General features: G+C 40.4%; 1 protein-coding gene across 2 annotated transcripts; it reads left to right on the forward strand.

The window, feature by feature from the left end:
* The first annotated feature begins 1,234 nt into the window (after positions 1-1,234).
* Positions 1,235-15,272, forward strand: mnd1 (meiotic nuclear divisions 1 homolog (S. cerevisiae)). 2 transcript variants are annotated; one of them, XM_066650089.1, is made up of 9 exons: positions 1,235-1,334; positions 2,598-2,663; positions 2,820-2,877; positions 4,663-4,811; positions 5,132-5,206; positions 5,415-5,529; positions 11,337-11,381; positions 12,395-12,507; positions 13,526-13,727. In XM_066650089.1, the coding sequence occupies exons 1-8, from the start codon at positions 1,332-1,334 to the stop codon at positions 12,499-12,501; spliced, it is 618 nt and encodes a 205-aa protein (XP_066506186.1). In that variant the 5' UTR covers positions 1,235-1,331; the 3' UTR covers positions 12,502-12,507; positions 13,526-13,727. The 2 variants fall into 2 exon arrangements, with proteins under 2 accessions (XP_066506186.1, XP_066506178.1); XM_066650081.1 differs by having other exon boundaries at positions 1,237-1,334; positions 12,395-15,272.
* The last annotated feature ends 446 nt before the right edge of the window (positions 15,273-15,718 follow it).

A 15,718-nucleotide genomic window follows, 5' to 3' on the forward strand; every position in this document is an offset into this window, starting at 1 on the left:
AATCCGGTGTTTAAGATGCTAACAAAATGGCCGAGAGTGTTTTGGTGTGAAATGATTGATTTGTAGCAAAACTTGTAGACTTCTTTAGTGTTTGTGAATTAAACCATGCACCGCCAGCATTTTAAATGATTTATCCATGAGCACCACTGACCTCCACCCATCTAACTAGCTATATAAGGAATGGTGAAGAGGTTGGTGATTGAAATCTCAGTATGTTCCACATATTGACTGCCCAGGCGGGTGCCAGCTAGTTTTGTCCATGAGTAAAATTTGAATCCCACGAAGGGGTTAAACACAGGGCCCGTGAGGCTTTACAACCTTTGACTTTTACTGGACTGCCCACAGTTGTCTAATGTGGGTTGCTGGCATGGCTCAGACATACGACAGTAAAGTAATATAGGGTGACCAGACGTCCTCTTTTACCCGGACATGTCCTCTATTTTAGACTTTAAAAATGTCCGGGCGGAATTTCACAAACGTCCGGGATTTTGTTTTTCTAGAGCTTACATAGAACTTCGAGAAGTTTCGTTCACAAACTAGTCCCGCCCTCCCCTACTCCGATTGGTTCTCTTGAGTGAGAAGGGAGCGTGGTGAAGTAGGCTAAAAGCTACCGTTATTGGTCGATAACCTTCTCTGTAAACATTTAATTGGTCAGTCTGCAGTCTGCAATATAAGTAAAGGCGAGCATATGCGAATTACCATTCTTCATGAACTACGTATCTTCAGAACAGTTTATCACACCAACTCACACTCAATTAATATTTTCCCCTTACTCATATTAGTAAACCGATATTTTCTTACAATATATAAAGGTTATTATTTAACCTCGTATTCATATTCAAATTTACTCATTTATTGTTAATAAATTGAATTACATTTAATGAATTATGGGTGTCAATTAAAACTAATAATTAAAAAAATACAAACGTTAATATTGCGTGGAAATTCCATATTAATTTGTGGAAATTACTTAAAAACGCCTGATAATGATTTAATAAGCCTCAAGTAAATAACGTATTGTGCCTGGACAAGTTCTTAATGTGTGGATAATCCGTTATATTTTTAAACCCTATCTATATTTTTAAGGGATGTCACTCGCAGCGGTCCATAAATAGTGAGCTTGTTAATTCATGTATATTTATCTTCATCTGTATCACAGTATAATAATAATAATAATAATAATAATAATAATCGTCTACCCGCCTCTTCAGAACTAAACAAGAAATCCACGCGCATGCCCTTTGTTTTCAGCACATTTTTGGCGGGAAATTTAGAGCAGCGTTCACAGTAAAACAGGAGCTTCACAACGTTTCAGAAAAGTTAATTTCTAAATGGTAAGAATATTTATGGTTCATGGTACACACGTACACGATTATTCTGTTAAAAGCACGTAGCCGTAGTTAAGAGGGGTGAAAACACTTACATTGGGCGATTTAATGTAACGTTTTACACCGTTTAGATTTTTTTAATGGTATAGCAGCTATATATTTTTTTATTTAAGGTGACATCCTGGCATTTTAACGCCTAAAACAGTCTTAATTAAAATGTCTTTCAGTAAATAGCCGGGTTTACTGTATTTTAAACAAGAAAGCGTTCAATCTTGACTGAATTTGACTTCTTCAAATATTTCATTCCACCTTAAACAGGTCCGCAGTTGCAGTCTAGCGCCTCAGTAGCCCCCGTGTAAGTCGGGCGCTTTTTAAGGTGGAAACTATAAGATATGTGGCGAACACTAGCTTATAAAAGACTCTCAATATGTTGGTTTCAGGGTTTCGCATTAAGTTTACTGTACCGTTTAATATGGGAAAATGTTCGTGGTTGTGGTTTTAAGGGTTTCAAACTGTTCTTTTCCGTTCCACTTTAAATAGCGCAGTGGTTTGGTCAGGTGACTTAGAAGCTTCAACCGAACTGCTTCACCATTTAAAATGTAACTGACGATTGAGTTAAAAAGTAATGTTTGCGGTGTGTTTATTTAGTTGTAAAGTTGGAGACGAAACCCCATTTTCTGGGGGTGTTGCTCAGCTCAGTTCCCGTAGTGTAGTGGTTATCACGTTCGCCTAACACGCGAAAGGTCCTCGGTTCGAAACCGGGCGGGAACAAGCGTTTTGATTCATTTGTGAACTCAAGACGTTACTTAAGTACACAGAATGGTATACATTAAAATGGCCATATCACCGCGAACACCACCTTCTCAAAACGTTCTGAAAAGAAGGGTATTATTGAGGAGGTTGGTCCTCTATTGCAGTTCTAGGAATATTGCTGTGAGGTTTTGATGGCATTCTGTCACATAATCAGTAGTGAGGTCATGTACTGATAATGAATGATTAGTTCTGGATCACAAACACCACTCCAACTGGTCCCAAAATATTGAACACAGCTCCATCCATCGTTCTACAGCCCAGTGCTAGGGGCCCATGTTTGGCATTGAGCATGGTGACTTTAATTTCATGTACAGCTGCTCCAGGTGTCCTCTTTCACTGAGAGCTATTTTCTTTTTGTTCACAATGGGTGAATTTTACAGTTACTAAATTACCTAACCATACTGTGTCTATAACCTTTAGGCCAGCCTTTTTTATTTTCTGTTTTTCTTTCAACAGTCCAGGAAGAAAGGACTCAGTTTGGAGGAGAAAAGGAGTCGTATGCTGGAGATATTTTTTGAAACAGTAAGTTAGATTTAAATATCATTTGTAAGACTTGGATCAAGGCTGTCATCATTTACGTGTGTCGCCCATTTGTGGTGATACATAAAGAATGTTTTAATTTTGATTAGCTCCTGCTTGCATTGTTACTGATGGAAACTCTGGTGTTCGTTCTTTCAGAAAGATGTGTTCCAGCTAAAGGACATAGAAAAAATTGCCCCCAAATCGAAAGGCATCAGTAAGTAGAACTCAGGCTTTCTGAGATAAATAAAACCTGAGACAATCCTAGGTGTGTGTGTGTGTGTGTACGCAGATTTAATTCACTTGCAAACTTTACAGCTGTGAATACGTTAGTGGCCTCTCATTAACACAGAATTATTGTCTTCATATTCGTACATTGTTAATCTGTACATACAGGGGTTGGACAATGCAACTGAAACACCTGTCATTTTAGTGTGGGAGGTTTCATGGCTAAATTGGAGCAGCCTGGTGACTAGTCTTCATTAATAGCACATTGCACCAGTAAGCTCTTAGTGTGAAGGGTTAATTAGCAGAGGGTAAGAGCAGAGTTTTAAACAAAATACTGCAACGCACACAACATTATGGGTGACATACCAGAGTTCAAAAGAGGGCAAATTGTTGGTGCACGTCTTGCTGGCGCTTCTGTGACCAAGACAGTCTTTGTGATGTATCAAGAGCCACGGTATCCAGGGTAACGTCAGCATACCACTAAAGGACGAGACACATCCAACAGGATTAACTGTGGACGCAAGAGGACGCTGTCTGAGAGGGATGTTCTGGTGCTGACCCGGATTGTATCCAAAAAACAAAACCACGGCTGCCCAAATCACGGCAGAATTAAATGTGCACCTCAACTCTCCTGTTTCCACCAGAACCTTTGGTCACTCACGCCAACGCCAAACGTCGGTTTCAATGGTGCAAGGAGCGCAAATCTTGGGCTGTGGACAATGTGGAACATGTATTGTTCTCTGAGTCCACCTTTACTGTTTTCCCCACATCCGGGAGAGTCACGGTGTGGAGAAGCCCCAGAGAAGCGTACCACCAGACTGTTGCATGTCCAGAGTGAAGCATGGGGGTGGATCAGTGATGGTTTGCTAGTGGAATACTTGTGCTAGATGGGCGCGTCACTTCCAAGGACTACCGAGCCATTCTGGAGGACCATGTGCATCCAATGGTTCAAACACTGTGTCCTGAAGGCGGTGCCGTGTATCAGGACGACAATGCACCAATACACACAGCGAGACTGGTGAAAGACTGGTTTGATGAACATGAAAGTGAAGTTGAACATCTCCCATGGCCTGCACAGTCACCAGATCTAAATATTATTGAGCCACTTTGGGGTGTTTTGGAGGAGCGAGTCAGGAAACGTTTTCCTCCACCAGCATCACGTAGAGACCTGGCCACTATCCTGCCAGAAGAATGGCTTCAAATCCCTCTGACCACTGTGCAGGACTTGTGTATGTCATTCCCAAGACCAACTGACGCTGTATCGGCCGCAAAAGGAGGCCCTACACCACACTAATAAATTACTGTGGTCTAAAACCAGGTGTTTCACTTTCATTGTCCAACCCCTGTATGTACAAGGACTGAGCACCTTCAAATATTACTCACTGTAATTTAAGATTCATAATATAACTTGTATTTTCATACATTGCAATTTTGCATTTCTCCTGCTCCAACAAACATGACCCATTTTCATGTGTGAATGAGTTGTTGGTATGTTTAAATAACACACACACACACACACAAACCCCTGAGGCATAGGTGTGTGAAGGAGACTATTTAACACGCTAAAGCTATCTCAATCATGTGAGCCTTAATACAATACAAATGAAGCCTTTGTATATGGACCAGCCTGCATCCTGCATGTGAAGTTAATAAGAAATATATTCCCAGTATGGCCCCTATGATTTCTCCCATTTCCAGTGCGTTATAAACCTGTATCTGAGCACTCCTCTAACATGGTGTTATATCATGGTCTTGTGCTTTCACTCCTCTTCAGCGCCTATGTCTGTGAAGGAGGTTCTGCAGAGTTTGGTGGATGACAATTTGGTGGATTCTGAGAGAGTGGGAACCTCCAACTATTTCTGGGCTTTTCCCAGTAAAGCTCTTCATGCTCGTAAACGCAAGCTTCAGGAGCTAGAGAAACAGGTTAGTTGCTCACACTGACATTTCCTAGTGCCCTCTGCCTGTGGCCTGTAAAAAAAAAACTATCAGCAAAATATGAGAGAAAATTAAAGTACTAGAAGACAAATTAAATTATTCATTTTTTTCAATTTCAATTTCAATTTTTTTCAATTGTTCCTTTGTTGCTTGGCGCCCAGTGGCTCAGGGTAAGCTTCGGACCCACCGTGACCGTGGATAAGCGCTTACAAACAATGAATGAATGTTCCTCTGTTAATATTTTTCTCAAAAATAAAAGTTTCAGTGCAGATTTGTGGAAGTTAATGTATTGATGTTCTCTGCTGCAGCTTGAAGAAGGGACAAAGAGGAGAGCAGCTCTACAGCAGGCCGTCGATAAAGCAAAGAAAGGACGTCAAGATACCGTAAGGGTTCTCTTTACAACTATGAAGTAGTTTGATAATTTGATTTTTAAATTAATCAAAAAGTAAATGTATTTTTTTTTTCAATTTTATGTTGCAATAATGGCTGATTGCTCCTTTAAGTTTATTATCAAACTGAATTCTTAAACCTCTTTTTAATTAGTGTGTTTTATTTGTGTGTGTGTGTGTGTGTGTGTGTGTGTGTGTGTAGAAAGAGAGAGCATCTCTTCAGAAGGAGCTGCAGTCATTCCGAGAGCAGAGAGAGAAGCTGAGGACTGAACTGGAGCAATATAAGGAGTGTGATCCTGAAGTGGTGGAGGAGATGCGTGAGTCCACACACACACACACACACACACACACACACACACCCTTAGGGTCAGGGGGTTGTTTCATAAAGCTGGATGACTTACCTTAAACACGTTTGTGTAAACTTCAAGTCATATATGTCCTTTGATCTGTTAGCGTTCGCACTCACTGTCCACAGGGCATTGGTTCAGGGACCACCCCAATTATACCAACATCTGTAGATACTCCGGTCCCTTAAATAGAATGCAGCAATATTTTCATAAAACTCCACACATCCTCCTGTACACTTTAAATATCCTCTAGATTACTAATAATACCCAATACAGTGGATGTCCTGTAAATTGATGTTAATTTGGCGCAAGGCGGGTATACACCCTGGAGGGGGCGCCAGTCCTTCACACACACACACACTTTTGAGTTGCCAGTCCACCTACCGTGTGTTTTTGGACTATGGGAGGAAACCCACACGGACACGGGGAGAACACACCACACTCCTCACAGACAGTCACCCGGAGGAAACCCACACAGACACAGGGAGAACACACCACACTCCTCACAGACAGTCACCCGGAGGAAACCCACACAGACACAGAGAGAACACACCACACTCCTCACAGACAGTCACCTGGCGCGGGAATCGAACCCACAACCTCCAGGTTCCTGGAGCTGTGTGACTGCAACACTACCAGTCATAATTGACTGTGGATGCCCATCCATAAGCTTAAAGATGTGAAATCCCTGTAGAAGAGACCATTAAACAAGGACTTCCTCACCTTTCCAAGCTAATGTTTAATATTTATATACTGCTTCTAGGTTTAATTTCAGGAGCATATCCATAGTTAAGCAATATAGCTTTTATGAGGCTTCAGCTTCAGGTAGCTTCTGGTTAGCTCTTTTATACTCCTGATAACAATAATCACCTGTATCTCACTATTAAACTTGGCAGGGTTATAGTCTGAGCATGCAAGTGTTGTTTATTTACAGTCACTTGCTCAGAGTCTCGTGTTCAGTGTGTATTTGCACTCCTGTGTTTGCACTGGCTAAAAGCAAAGAGTCCGAGGCTGTAATGTTTTATGTTTTCTTCGCAGTGCTGCCTTTAGGAGTTGGTAAACATGCAAGAAACAGCTGTGGGCTCCTAGCAACACTGTTAGCCACTTTTGAGGCTTCTTTTCAAACTTGAGTTCTGAGTTTCTCAACCACTGGGTTGTTATTAAGCATGAAATCATCAAAAGTATTAAGCAATATTTTGGAAAGTGATTATTATTTTTTACATTCTCCATAAAGCGCATCTTACATGAGATGAATCAGATTGCCTTGTAGTCCATGAAGCAACCACTTCATTGATTGGGTCTCCCACAAGGGGGCAGCTATGTTTAAAATTGGTTTTGTATACAATCTGATATAATCTGAAGCTGAATGAAAGTGGATTACACCAATACAAACAATAATAGGCTTGATTTGGGATTGAAAATATAGTAATACCATTTTAAATGAGTGTAAAAGTTAATCTTTTTAAAGATCTCTGCTGTAAAAATTCAGTCATATCTTTCTCATGTTACTGCACCTGCTCAGGTAACCACACACACACACACACACACTGCACCATTCACCCTGGGTTGTTACAGATAAATAGAACTAATAAAAGTGTGCAGTCCACATGTTAAGTCTTTGGGGTCTAAGGGCATTTTCTCAATCTTAAATTCACCTTTAAGTGCCATTGTGTATAACGTTATACGCAGTGTTAAAATCAGTAAACACAAAAAAATGTGTTTTTAATTTGTTGCTCGTAAGACTTATTTTCAATTAGAGAATCAACAGAACATTGCAATGTTCAGAGCCCTGCCTTAAACATTAAGCACACAGTGAGTAATATACCCTCTAGAGCTTTCACTCAGTCACCTGCAGTCATAAATTCACACACACCACCCCCACACACAGAAAGATGAGCCCTGAGTGTAGACTCAAATACTCCTGATTAAAACTCAGAATACCCAGAGTTCATTTATAAAAAATGAGTCCAAATTACATTTTAATAAAATGCTCATCCAGAATGAAGTTCTAGTAAACAAAAATAAATAAATAAATAAATATATAATGAAATTAGGAGGCCTCGTATTACAAAACTGGTGAAGATGATGATTTCAGGAATAACCTGAGCTTGAGGCTTTAGACCTAATCACATCTTCATGTGTCAGGAGTCTCTTCACACCTCAGCAGTTTCACATGTTCTCAGGTGTGATGGAGCACCATCCGATACCTTTGGATTGAGTTGGCGTGCCAGAACTAATCGTTCAACATCAGTACGCATCCTCAGTGACGGAATGCCATCAGATCCTCTCAGCAATGTTTTGACATCTAGCAGAAAGACTTCCCAGAACTGCATTAAAGAGGCGCAAACTCCTGATTAATGCCCTTCATTTCAGAAGAGATGGTTTTAAAACGACAGACGTACACAAACTTTATATAGAGAGAGTATCTCTAAAAAAATTGTCTTGTAATTAATGGCTGTACTCGCTGGAAATTAAATGAAGGATAATGTTCACATGTTGTGCTACTGCTGATGTGGATTTCACATCATTAATGTAAACGATGTGAATTTATCAGCGTAATGGGATGACTACATCCTCTTTTTTTTACTGTCTTCCGTCTGTCCGTGCAGCTGTTCGTTCTCTCCGAGGAGCTCCCTGCAGCTGCAGAGTTGACATTTTTAGGATAATCATCTCCAGTGTGAACACCAAAGCCAAACGTTAATTGTCTGAGCTGAAATACACTGAGTAATGTTAATTGTGTTTTCCCTCTGGAGGACGATTATTTTGTCTAGTCTTTCAGCTGAACTCTGAGCTGGCTTGTGCCTTGTTATAATTACTCCATCTCCCTGTGGTGCAAAGTTGGTATATTCTTCCTAGCAGCTGAGGCTTTGAACCAACTTCAAGGACATGATTCAGACACAACACATACGTTTATTTAGGGTTTATCCCCTGTTCAGACCCTGCATTGTTAAACAGAGGTGTTACCGTTGCTTAAATTTAGTTAGTAATCTGTCTGCTGTCTAATTTGAAGTTGATTGAACATCTCTAATACCTCTGACACTGTGCAGTCAGTCTGGAGTCAGCTTGATGCCCATATAAAGAAAATTCTGTGCACTGAAATGACATCACAAAAATCTGTTATTAAACTTCACTGTTAAAATCTAACAGTGGCTCTTTCTTTTAAAATGGCCAGCTGGTATGACACTACAAATGCTAATGCACCTGACTAGCCAGGTGTAGTGTCATACCAAATGACCGTTTGTAAAATCCTGGCCTGTAACCGGAATGAATCATCTGGATTTCTGTAATAGGTAAAATCCAGCTTAGGCCCAGAATTCCTTACATGGGCATGATGACATGACTTCACTGGGCTATGGTAAGCTAATAGAAGAATAATCGGCGTACATGACCCGTAACTTAAGACTTGGATGTTATTTTTTCCTGTGCTTAGTCTCTGTGAATTCCTCTCTGCTGTTTCCTGTGTGGCATGGAATGGTCATAAACTGCTGTAGAGGTCAATTGGAGCCCTCATCTCGAGGTTTTATGTCCGGATTAGCACCATCGCTTGGAGTTTTACAGGCTGCCAGAAACTACACCCCTCGTGCCCTAGCTTTGTTTTATGATGTGTGTGCTGCTGCTTGTCTCAACTTGCCTCCTTTCACCACAACAGAGCTGGAGTTGAGGTTACCAAGCTATGAACTGGAGCATAATTTAGATCAACATTATTATTAACACGAACACAAGAGACAACATGAAGATGAAAGTACAAGCTGAAATGAATCATTTCTCCTCAACGAGGAGCTTGTACACAATGCTCACAGTTTTTAAACACTCCTTATAATGAGTGAATTTAGCTTTGATTCATTTATTGTCGACTGTTTGTATAAAATCTCTCTAGATAGCACTAAACTAGAGTAGGAGGGTCCGGATGTCACCATGCTGAATGAAGAGTTTGAACTAGAGGAGTACAAAGCCTCTCAGTATTGAGCACTTGTAAACATCTGGTGCAAAGCCGGTCCAGTAGAACAGCAGTGGTTTAGATTGGAACTACACCCTGGAGGGAGCGCCAGTCCTTCACAGGGCAACACACACACATTCACTCACACACTCGCACCTACGGACACTTTTGAGTCACCAATCCACCTACCAACGTGTGTTTTTGGACTGTGGGAGGAAACCGGAGCACCCGGAGGAAACCCATGTGGACACAGAGAGATCACACCACACTCCTCACAGACAGTCACCCGGAGGAAACCCACGCAGACACAGGGAGAACACACCACACTCCTCACAGACAGTCACCCGGAGGAAACCCACTCAGACACAGGGAGAACACACCACACTCCTCACAGACAGTCACCCGGAGGAAACCCACGCAGACACAGAGAGAACACACCAAACTCCTCACAGACAGTCACCTGGAGGAAACCCACGCAGACACAGAGAGAACACACCAAACTCCTCACAGACAGTCACCTGGAGGAAACCCACGCAGACCCAGGGAGAACACACCACACTCCTCACAGACAGTCACCCGGAGGAAACCCACGCAGACACAGAGAGAACACACCACACTTCTCACAGACAGTCACCCGGAGGAAACCCACGCAGACACAGAGAGAACACACCACACTCCTCACAGACAGTCACCCGAAGGAAACCCACACGGACACGGAGAACACCCCACACTCCTCACAGACAGTCACCTGGACTGGGAACTGTGTGACTACGACACTACCTGCTGCGCCACCGTGCCGCCCCAGTTCAAACTAAATTACTTTTGAAATGAAAAATATTAATCAGGAGTTTGTTCTCTAAACTTTATACTATATATTAGAACTTTCTGCAGTGCTGAGCTTGGAGTAGTAACAAGAGAGGCTCTGTTCTCCCTATTACAGCTTAGTGAAGCATCACAATGATCCTATAAGTATTTAGTGTGTAGTGAAATGGTCAGCTGAAATGTACTGATTTAGACAGGTCATTATTTAGACAGATAAATGAGTGGCAATATGTCAGTGCCAGGATTTCTGTGTTTGTCCATGATGCTGAGTCTCACTGTGACAGGAAGTTAATGTGCAGTTTTTCCTGTGTGGGTCTGTAACAGGCAACCAGTAGGGTGTTATCACTGTGACAGGTCTGTGCTGACCGCCTGAAAAGAAGCTCATACAGAAGCTGAGATCTGTGGGGGATTTGTTCTGATGATGCCTTGCCTTTCTTTAAAGACTTGGACCATTTTATACTTGCCAGGAAATCTGACGCAGTGTGGGAGGCAGAAAGATGCTTAAAAACAAAATGTTTCAGTTTAGGTGGATGCAGACTTTTACTCAGAGTACAAAACATGTTAAGGTTTTGTATCATTTCTAGAAACCACAAAATTATATTGGATGCCCCAGACCCATTCATTTGGATGAGTAGCAATGAAACTGTTCTCTGGCATGATGGAGACCCATGCAAAACCTTTGAGATGAGTTGGAGTGGTGTTTGTGACCTAGAACTAAATATCCAACATCCAACATCAGCACCTGTTGCAGTCAAATCCTCACAACAATGTTCCAATATCTAGTGCTAATACTTCCCAGAAGAGAAGAGGCTATAACTGCAGTTAAGAGGAACAGACTAATGATTAATGCCCTTTATTTCACAAGGAATATCAAATGAGCAGGTGTCCACCAATGTTTGGACACAGATACTGAGTAAATTACTTTGTATTAGATGGACAAAGCAGGTCTAATGTAATCTGCTGAATGGTTTGAGATTATTTTGCTGAAAAAAAACAACAACAACTGTGTTTTCTGCAGGTAAAGAGAACACAGTCGCGAAGGAAGCTGTATCCAGATGGACCGGTACGTTCTCAACACAGACATCTGAGTCCATTTCCACACTTTCACTTTGGTTCGGTATCAAATGCTTCAAACACAGCTGATCCAGGCCCTGCCTCCATTGGCTCACACTCAGAAATGATTCCTCTTTTGTTTTACTAATTCTTGGCTGAGTCGGAATACCACGACTGTTACTTTAATTCTTATTCACAGATCAGCCATAACATTTAAGCCACCTATTTGTTTCTACACTTGTCCGTTTTATCAGCTCCACTCAATACATGGATGCACTTCATAGTTCTACGTTTACAACACTAGTCTATCGGTTTGTCTGCATACTGTGTTTTCTACAATAGTCAGAACCGCCAAAAGACCACCCCAGAACAGGTGATGATTTGGTGGTGGATCATTTGCGGTACCAATGTACATGTTTCTCTCTGAGTTTAACAATAAGAGCTAGTTTTTAATTCATATTATTGGTTCAGCAGCTTCTAATTTATTAGTTTTATTAATTCTAGTTTAGTTTATATGTGCGTATGTCTGTGTTTCCTGTTTTTGTAGTAGTGGATTCACCAAAGACACTGTATTGTTAAAGAAAACTCTGCGTTTTCTTCGTTTACAGGAGTAAAGGAGATGTAACTGTGGTGTTATAATGGTGTTATTTACCTATAAAGTTATAGTTCCATACTACTGTGTAACTGTAGTGTTATGGTAGAGCGTTGTAGTATAACTGCAGTGCAATGTTGTTGTGTAGTTGTAGTGTTATTATAGTGTGATATTTTGTAACTGTAAACAAAAACACTACTATAAAACTAACAATAAAATTACTGTTATTACAATGTTAATGTAGCTGTGGTGTGTAGCTGTAGTTTTATAGTAGAGTGTTGTTGTGTATCCATAGTCTTACAGTACAGTGTTTTGTATAACTGCACTGTTTGGGTTATTTTCTAACTGCATTGTCTGTATTGTGTGTTGTTGACATAAAATCACCAGAGAAAAAGATTTTTCTAAGAAACGCGTGTGTGCTTCTTTTGCAGATAATGTGTTTGCCATTAAATCCTGGGCAAAGAGGAAGTTCAGCTTTGAGGACAGTCGACTGGACAAAGCGTTTGGAATTCCTGAGGACTTTGATTATATAGATTGAAAAAGGGTGCGAACGCACACCCACACAAACACACACATTACCACACTGTCATTTTGTGGGTCGTTGAACATCCAGATTGATTGTTTACCATAAACACACATCACATTTGACTGATGCTGACTTTTGTGTTTATTCGGGACACTGTACATTAAAGTCTTTGGTTGCATGGGTTCTATTCGTGCTGATCCGAGACCTGTTTACTTATAACACAACTTTCAAAGTGATAGTTTGGCGAACCATGTTCCCCAATTGTAGCCAAGCCAGGGTTTTCAGCGATTCCTTCTCTTGCTTTTACACAGGAAACAGTGTAGTCAATAAATCATATAATCTTAATGTCTAAACTTCATGTTTTAATGGTTTTCACAGCAAAATATTCCAAAAAGGCCTGTTCTTAACAGTTGTTTTTCATAAGTGGAACAACCAGACGTTATTTTAAAACACACTGGCTGCTCCTAGACCAAAGGCCAAACTCCACGTCTAGAGAACAAGTTGGTCATGATCATGTTCTTCACAGAGTCCTAGTTTCAATCCTGTACAGACTAAGGATTTAGTTTAATAACGTAAAACATTTGTAACGCATTTGTGAGTGTTGTGGGTGTATATGCAGCGACTTCAAACATCCAGAAACTGGAGGAACTACATGTTTTCTATAGAAGGTGTAATGGAGAGTATTCCGTTATGTTCAGGAAAACATGCAGTTTAAACCTTACACTCCGATAGGTCACTGTACATGTTGGAGCGCTCCACCCGAATGCATCCCCCTTAGTGTAGGCTCTGGCTCTGAGTAAACCATAATCTGACCCTTCTGTATTAAAACTTTGTATAAAAACTCTGTCAGAATGTCCCACTCACCTTCTTTGTTAAGTTCCTGCTCATTAGAAGCACTAACATTTTGCCATTTTGGGCCTGGAGTGGATATCGGAGTGTATTTGAGAAGTTTTATTCACTGAAACACCTCTTTATACGTGTAAGAGTGTAAACGGTTGTTGATATGAGTTTGGAAGTGTGTTCTCTTCCCCATTAGAATTGCTGCCCCTGTGAAAGTGGAGAAGGTCCTGGCTCCAGCCAAGATTTCCCAGGGTTCCCTCAGGCCCACTTCTCTTGGGTTGTCTGCTGAGGGTAAGCAACCCTCGCTGCCGGAAAGGGGCACAACCCTTGGGGGGATTCTAGGATACCCAGCAAATGGCCCCATCCAATGCCTGGCAATTATATATATATATATATATATATATATATATATATATATATATATATATATATATATATATATATATGAATCATTTCGTTTGGGCTTTTGGCATCAAATGTACAAGCTTTTGTTTATTTCCTGACATAGCCTCCACAGAGAAGAAGTCTGCACATTTTAATAGACTGTTAGTGTTTATTTATGAACAACAGTTCCAGCATCCTGTCCTTGGCCAGTGCAAATGTGTGATTCATCAGCAAGTATCACATTCATCCAATCATCCCCACTCCAGGACTGCTTCTCGTTAGACCACTATAACCTTTATTTGGTTCATCATTTGGCTTTTTTTTTTTTATCTCATCTATCTGTAAAATGTACTTGAGTCCATCACGTGCCGTCACTGTGACTCCTGTATCAGTTCATTAGATTTTCATTTGTCTTGTTTCTGTTGCATTTTCATGTCCCATTTGTTTGAGTTTTGTGTCACAAAGTCTTTGGTTCCTTTCATAGATTCCCACACAGCTGATGCGAAACAACTTGCAACAGCAGCTTGTTACGGTCTGGAAGCAGTGCAGATTAGTTTGAACTTTTACACTTATGCAGGCATTTGTTTTAGGAATTGCAAATTACAAGGTGATACATAATTTGCTCCTCAACATTGAAAGACTAGTTTTCCCCCAAATTAATAAAAAAAAAAATTATTTGAGTTTAATTTCATTATTTCACGAAGCCAGGAAATTCAGCTTTAAAAAAACAACAACTTTGTGTTGTATGTGTGAGTTACTTGTTACAAAGTAAAAATTCTGTATATTTATAGTAATAGTTAATAAAAGATTATACATATATCTCATAATGTTCCTGAATTATATTTATCTCTGAAGGCTCTGGAAATTAAAAGACAACCAGTCAGAACAGAGCTCATTAGCATTTTGTTGCTGTTTGTGTTTTTTGAGTTTGCGACATTTTTTAAAGTCCTTCACACTGAAAATGTCATGACGTATGGTTCAATAGAAATTCTCCACATTTGTTTTGTTCACTTCCACTGAAAGTTAAGGTATTTTCCTTTTCCTGTGAATTTACTAATTTAGATGTTTTTCTTTGTAAAGTGATGATATACAAGTTATATATTTGAAGTTTGTTTGTTTTATTCGTACATGTCAAATGAAAATGAACGCCACCCCTCCACCACACAGATGGTAAAAGCGGTGTTTAGCGCTGAAAATAAAGGAGGAGAACATTACCTCGGTGTTTGTGTTTTAACTAATTCTGCAAAATTTCTAAACCTGCTCAAGTCACATTCCTGAACATCAGCTCAGAACACATACAGCCTTATCTGAAATATGGGGCTAAACTGAGAACCTAGCTAAACTTGTTTAAGTGATTTGCAAGTTACAATACATGTTTGTGTTTGAGAGAGTGAATTGTGTTTACTTGTACTGTTTTTCTTTGTACCAGACCATAATATCATACTGTCGTACATCTATAAACAATGTATTGCCAAAATTACACACGTGAAAAAAAAAAAACAGGTCTCTAATTAAGTGAGACACTGAAAATGTAAAGAAAGCATTAAAGAATGTATATACACACTGACCTAGTTTCTGCATTCATTGTCCATTTGATCAGGTCCACAGTCCATACAGGTGCACTTACAGTTATGGGCTGTAATCCGTTTGTTACTCTGTTTGTATCTTGTTTGTCAGTGGTCAGGAAACCCACAGAAATACCACAGGGCATGTATGTTTTGGGGGTGATGATATGTTAGTCAGTGTTGGTTGTTTCTGGTGTAGAGTGGATCAGACACAGCAGTGCTGCTGGAGTTTTAAACCCCTCAGTGTCACAGCTGGACTGAAAATAGCTAACGGCATCCTGTGTTCACTAATAAAGGACGACCAACACAAGCTGTGCGGCGTCAGATGAGCTACTGTCCCTGACTTTACATTTATGAGGTGGATCTACAATGTAAGCCTGTCTAATAGAGTGTACAGTGAGTGGACAACTCGAGCACCACTGCTGTGGCTGATCCATTCA

The sequence above is a fragment of the Hoplias malabaricus genome, chromosome 2 (genome assembly GCF_029633855.1).
Source record: "Hoplias malabaricus isolate fHopMal1 chromosome 2, fHopMal1.hap1, whole genome shotgun sequence".
Classification (NCBI taxonomy): Eukaryota; Metazoa; Chordata; class Actinopteri; order Characiformes; family Erythrinidae; genus Hoplias; species Hoplias malabaricus.

What these genes read in the sequence shown, in the direction of transcription:
- mnd1 (XM_066650089.1), top strand. An exon ending in TGGAGATATTTTTTGAAACA is followed by an intron (nt 2,664 to 2,819) that starts GTAAGTTAGATT and finishes TCGTTCTTTCAG; the next exon opens with AAAGATGTGTTCCAGCTAAA. An exon ending in TGAAGTGGTGGAGGAGATGC is followed by an intron (nt 5,530 to 11,336) that starts GTGAGTCCACAC and finishes TGTTTTCTGCAG; the next exon opens with GTAAAGAGAACACAGTCGCG.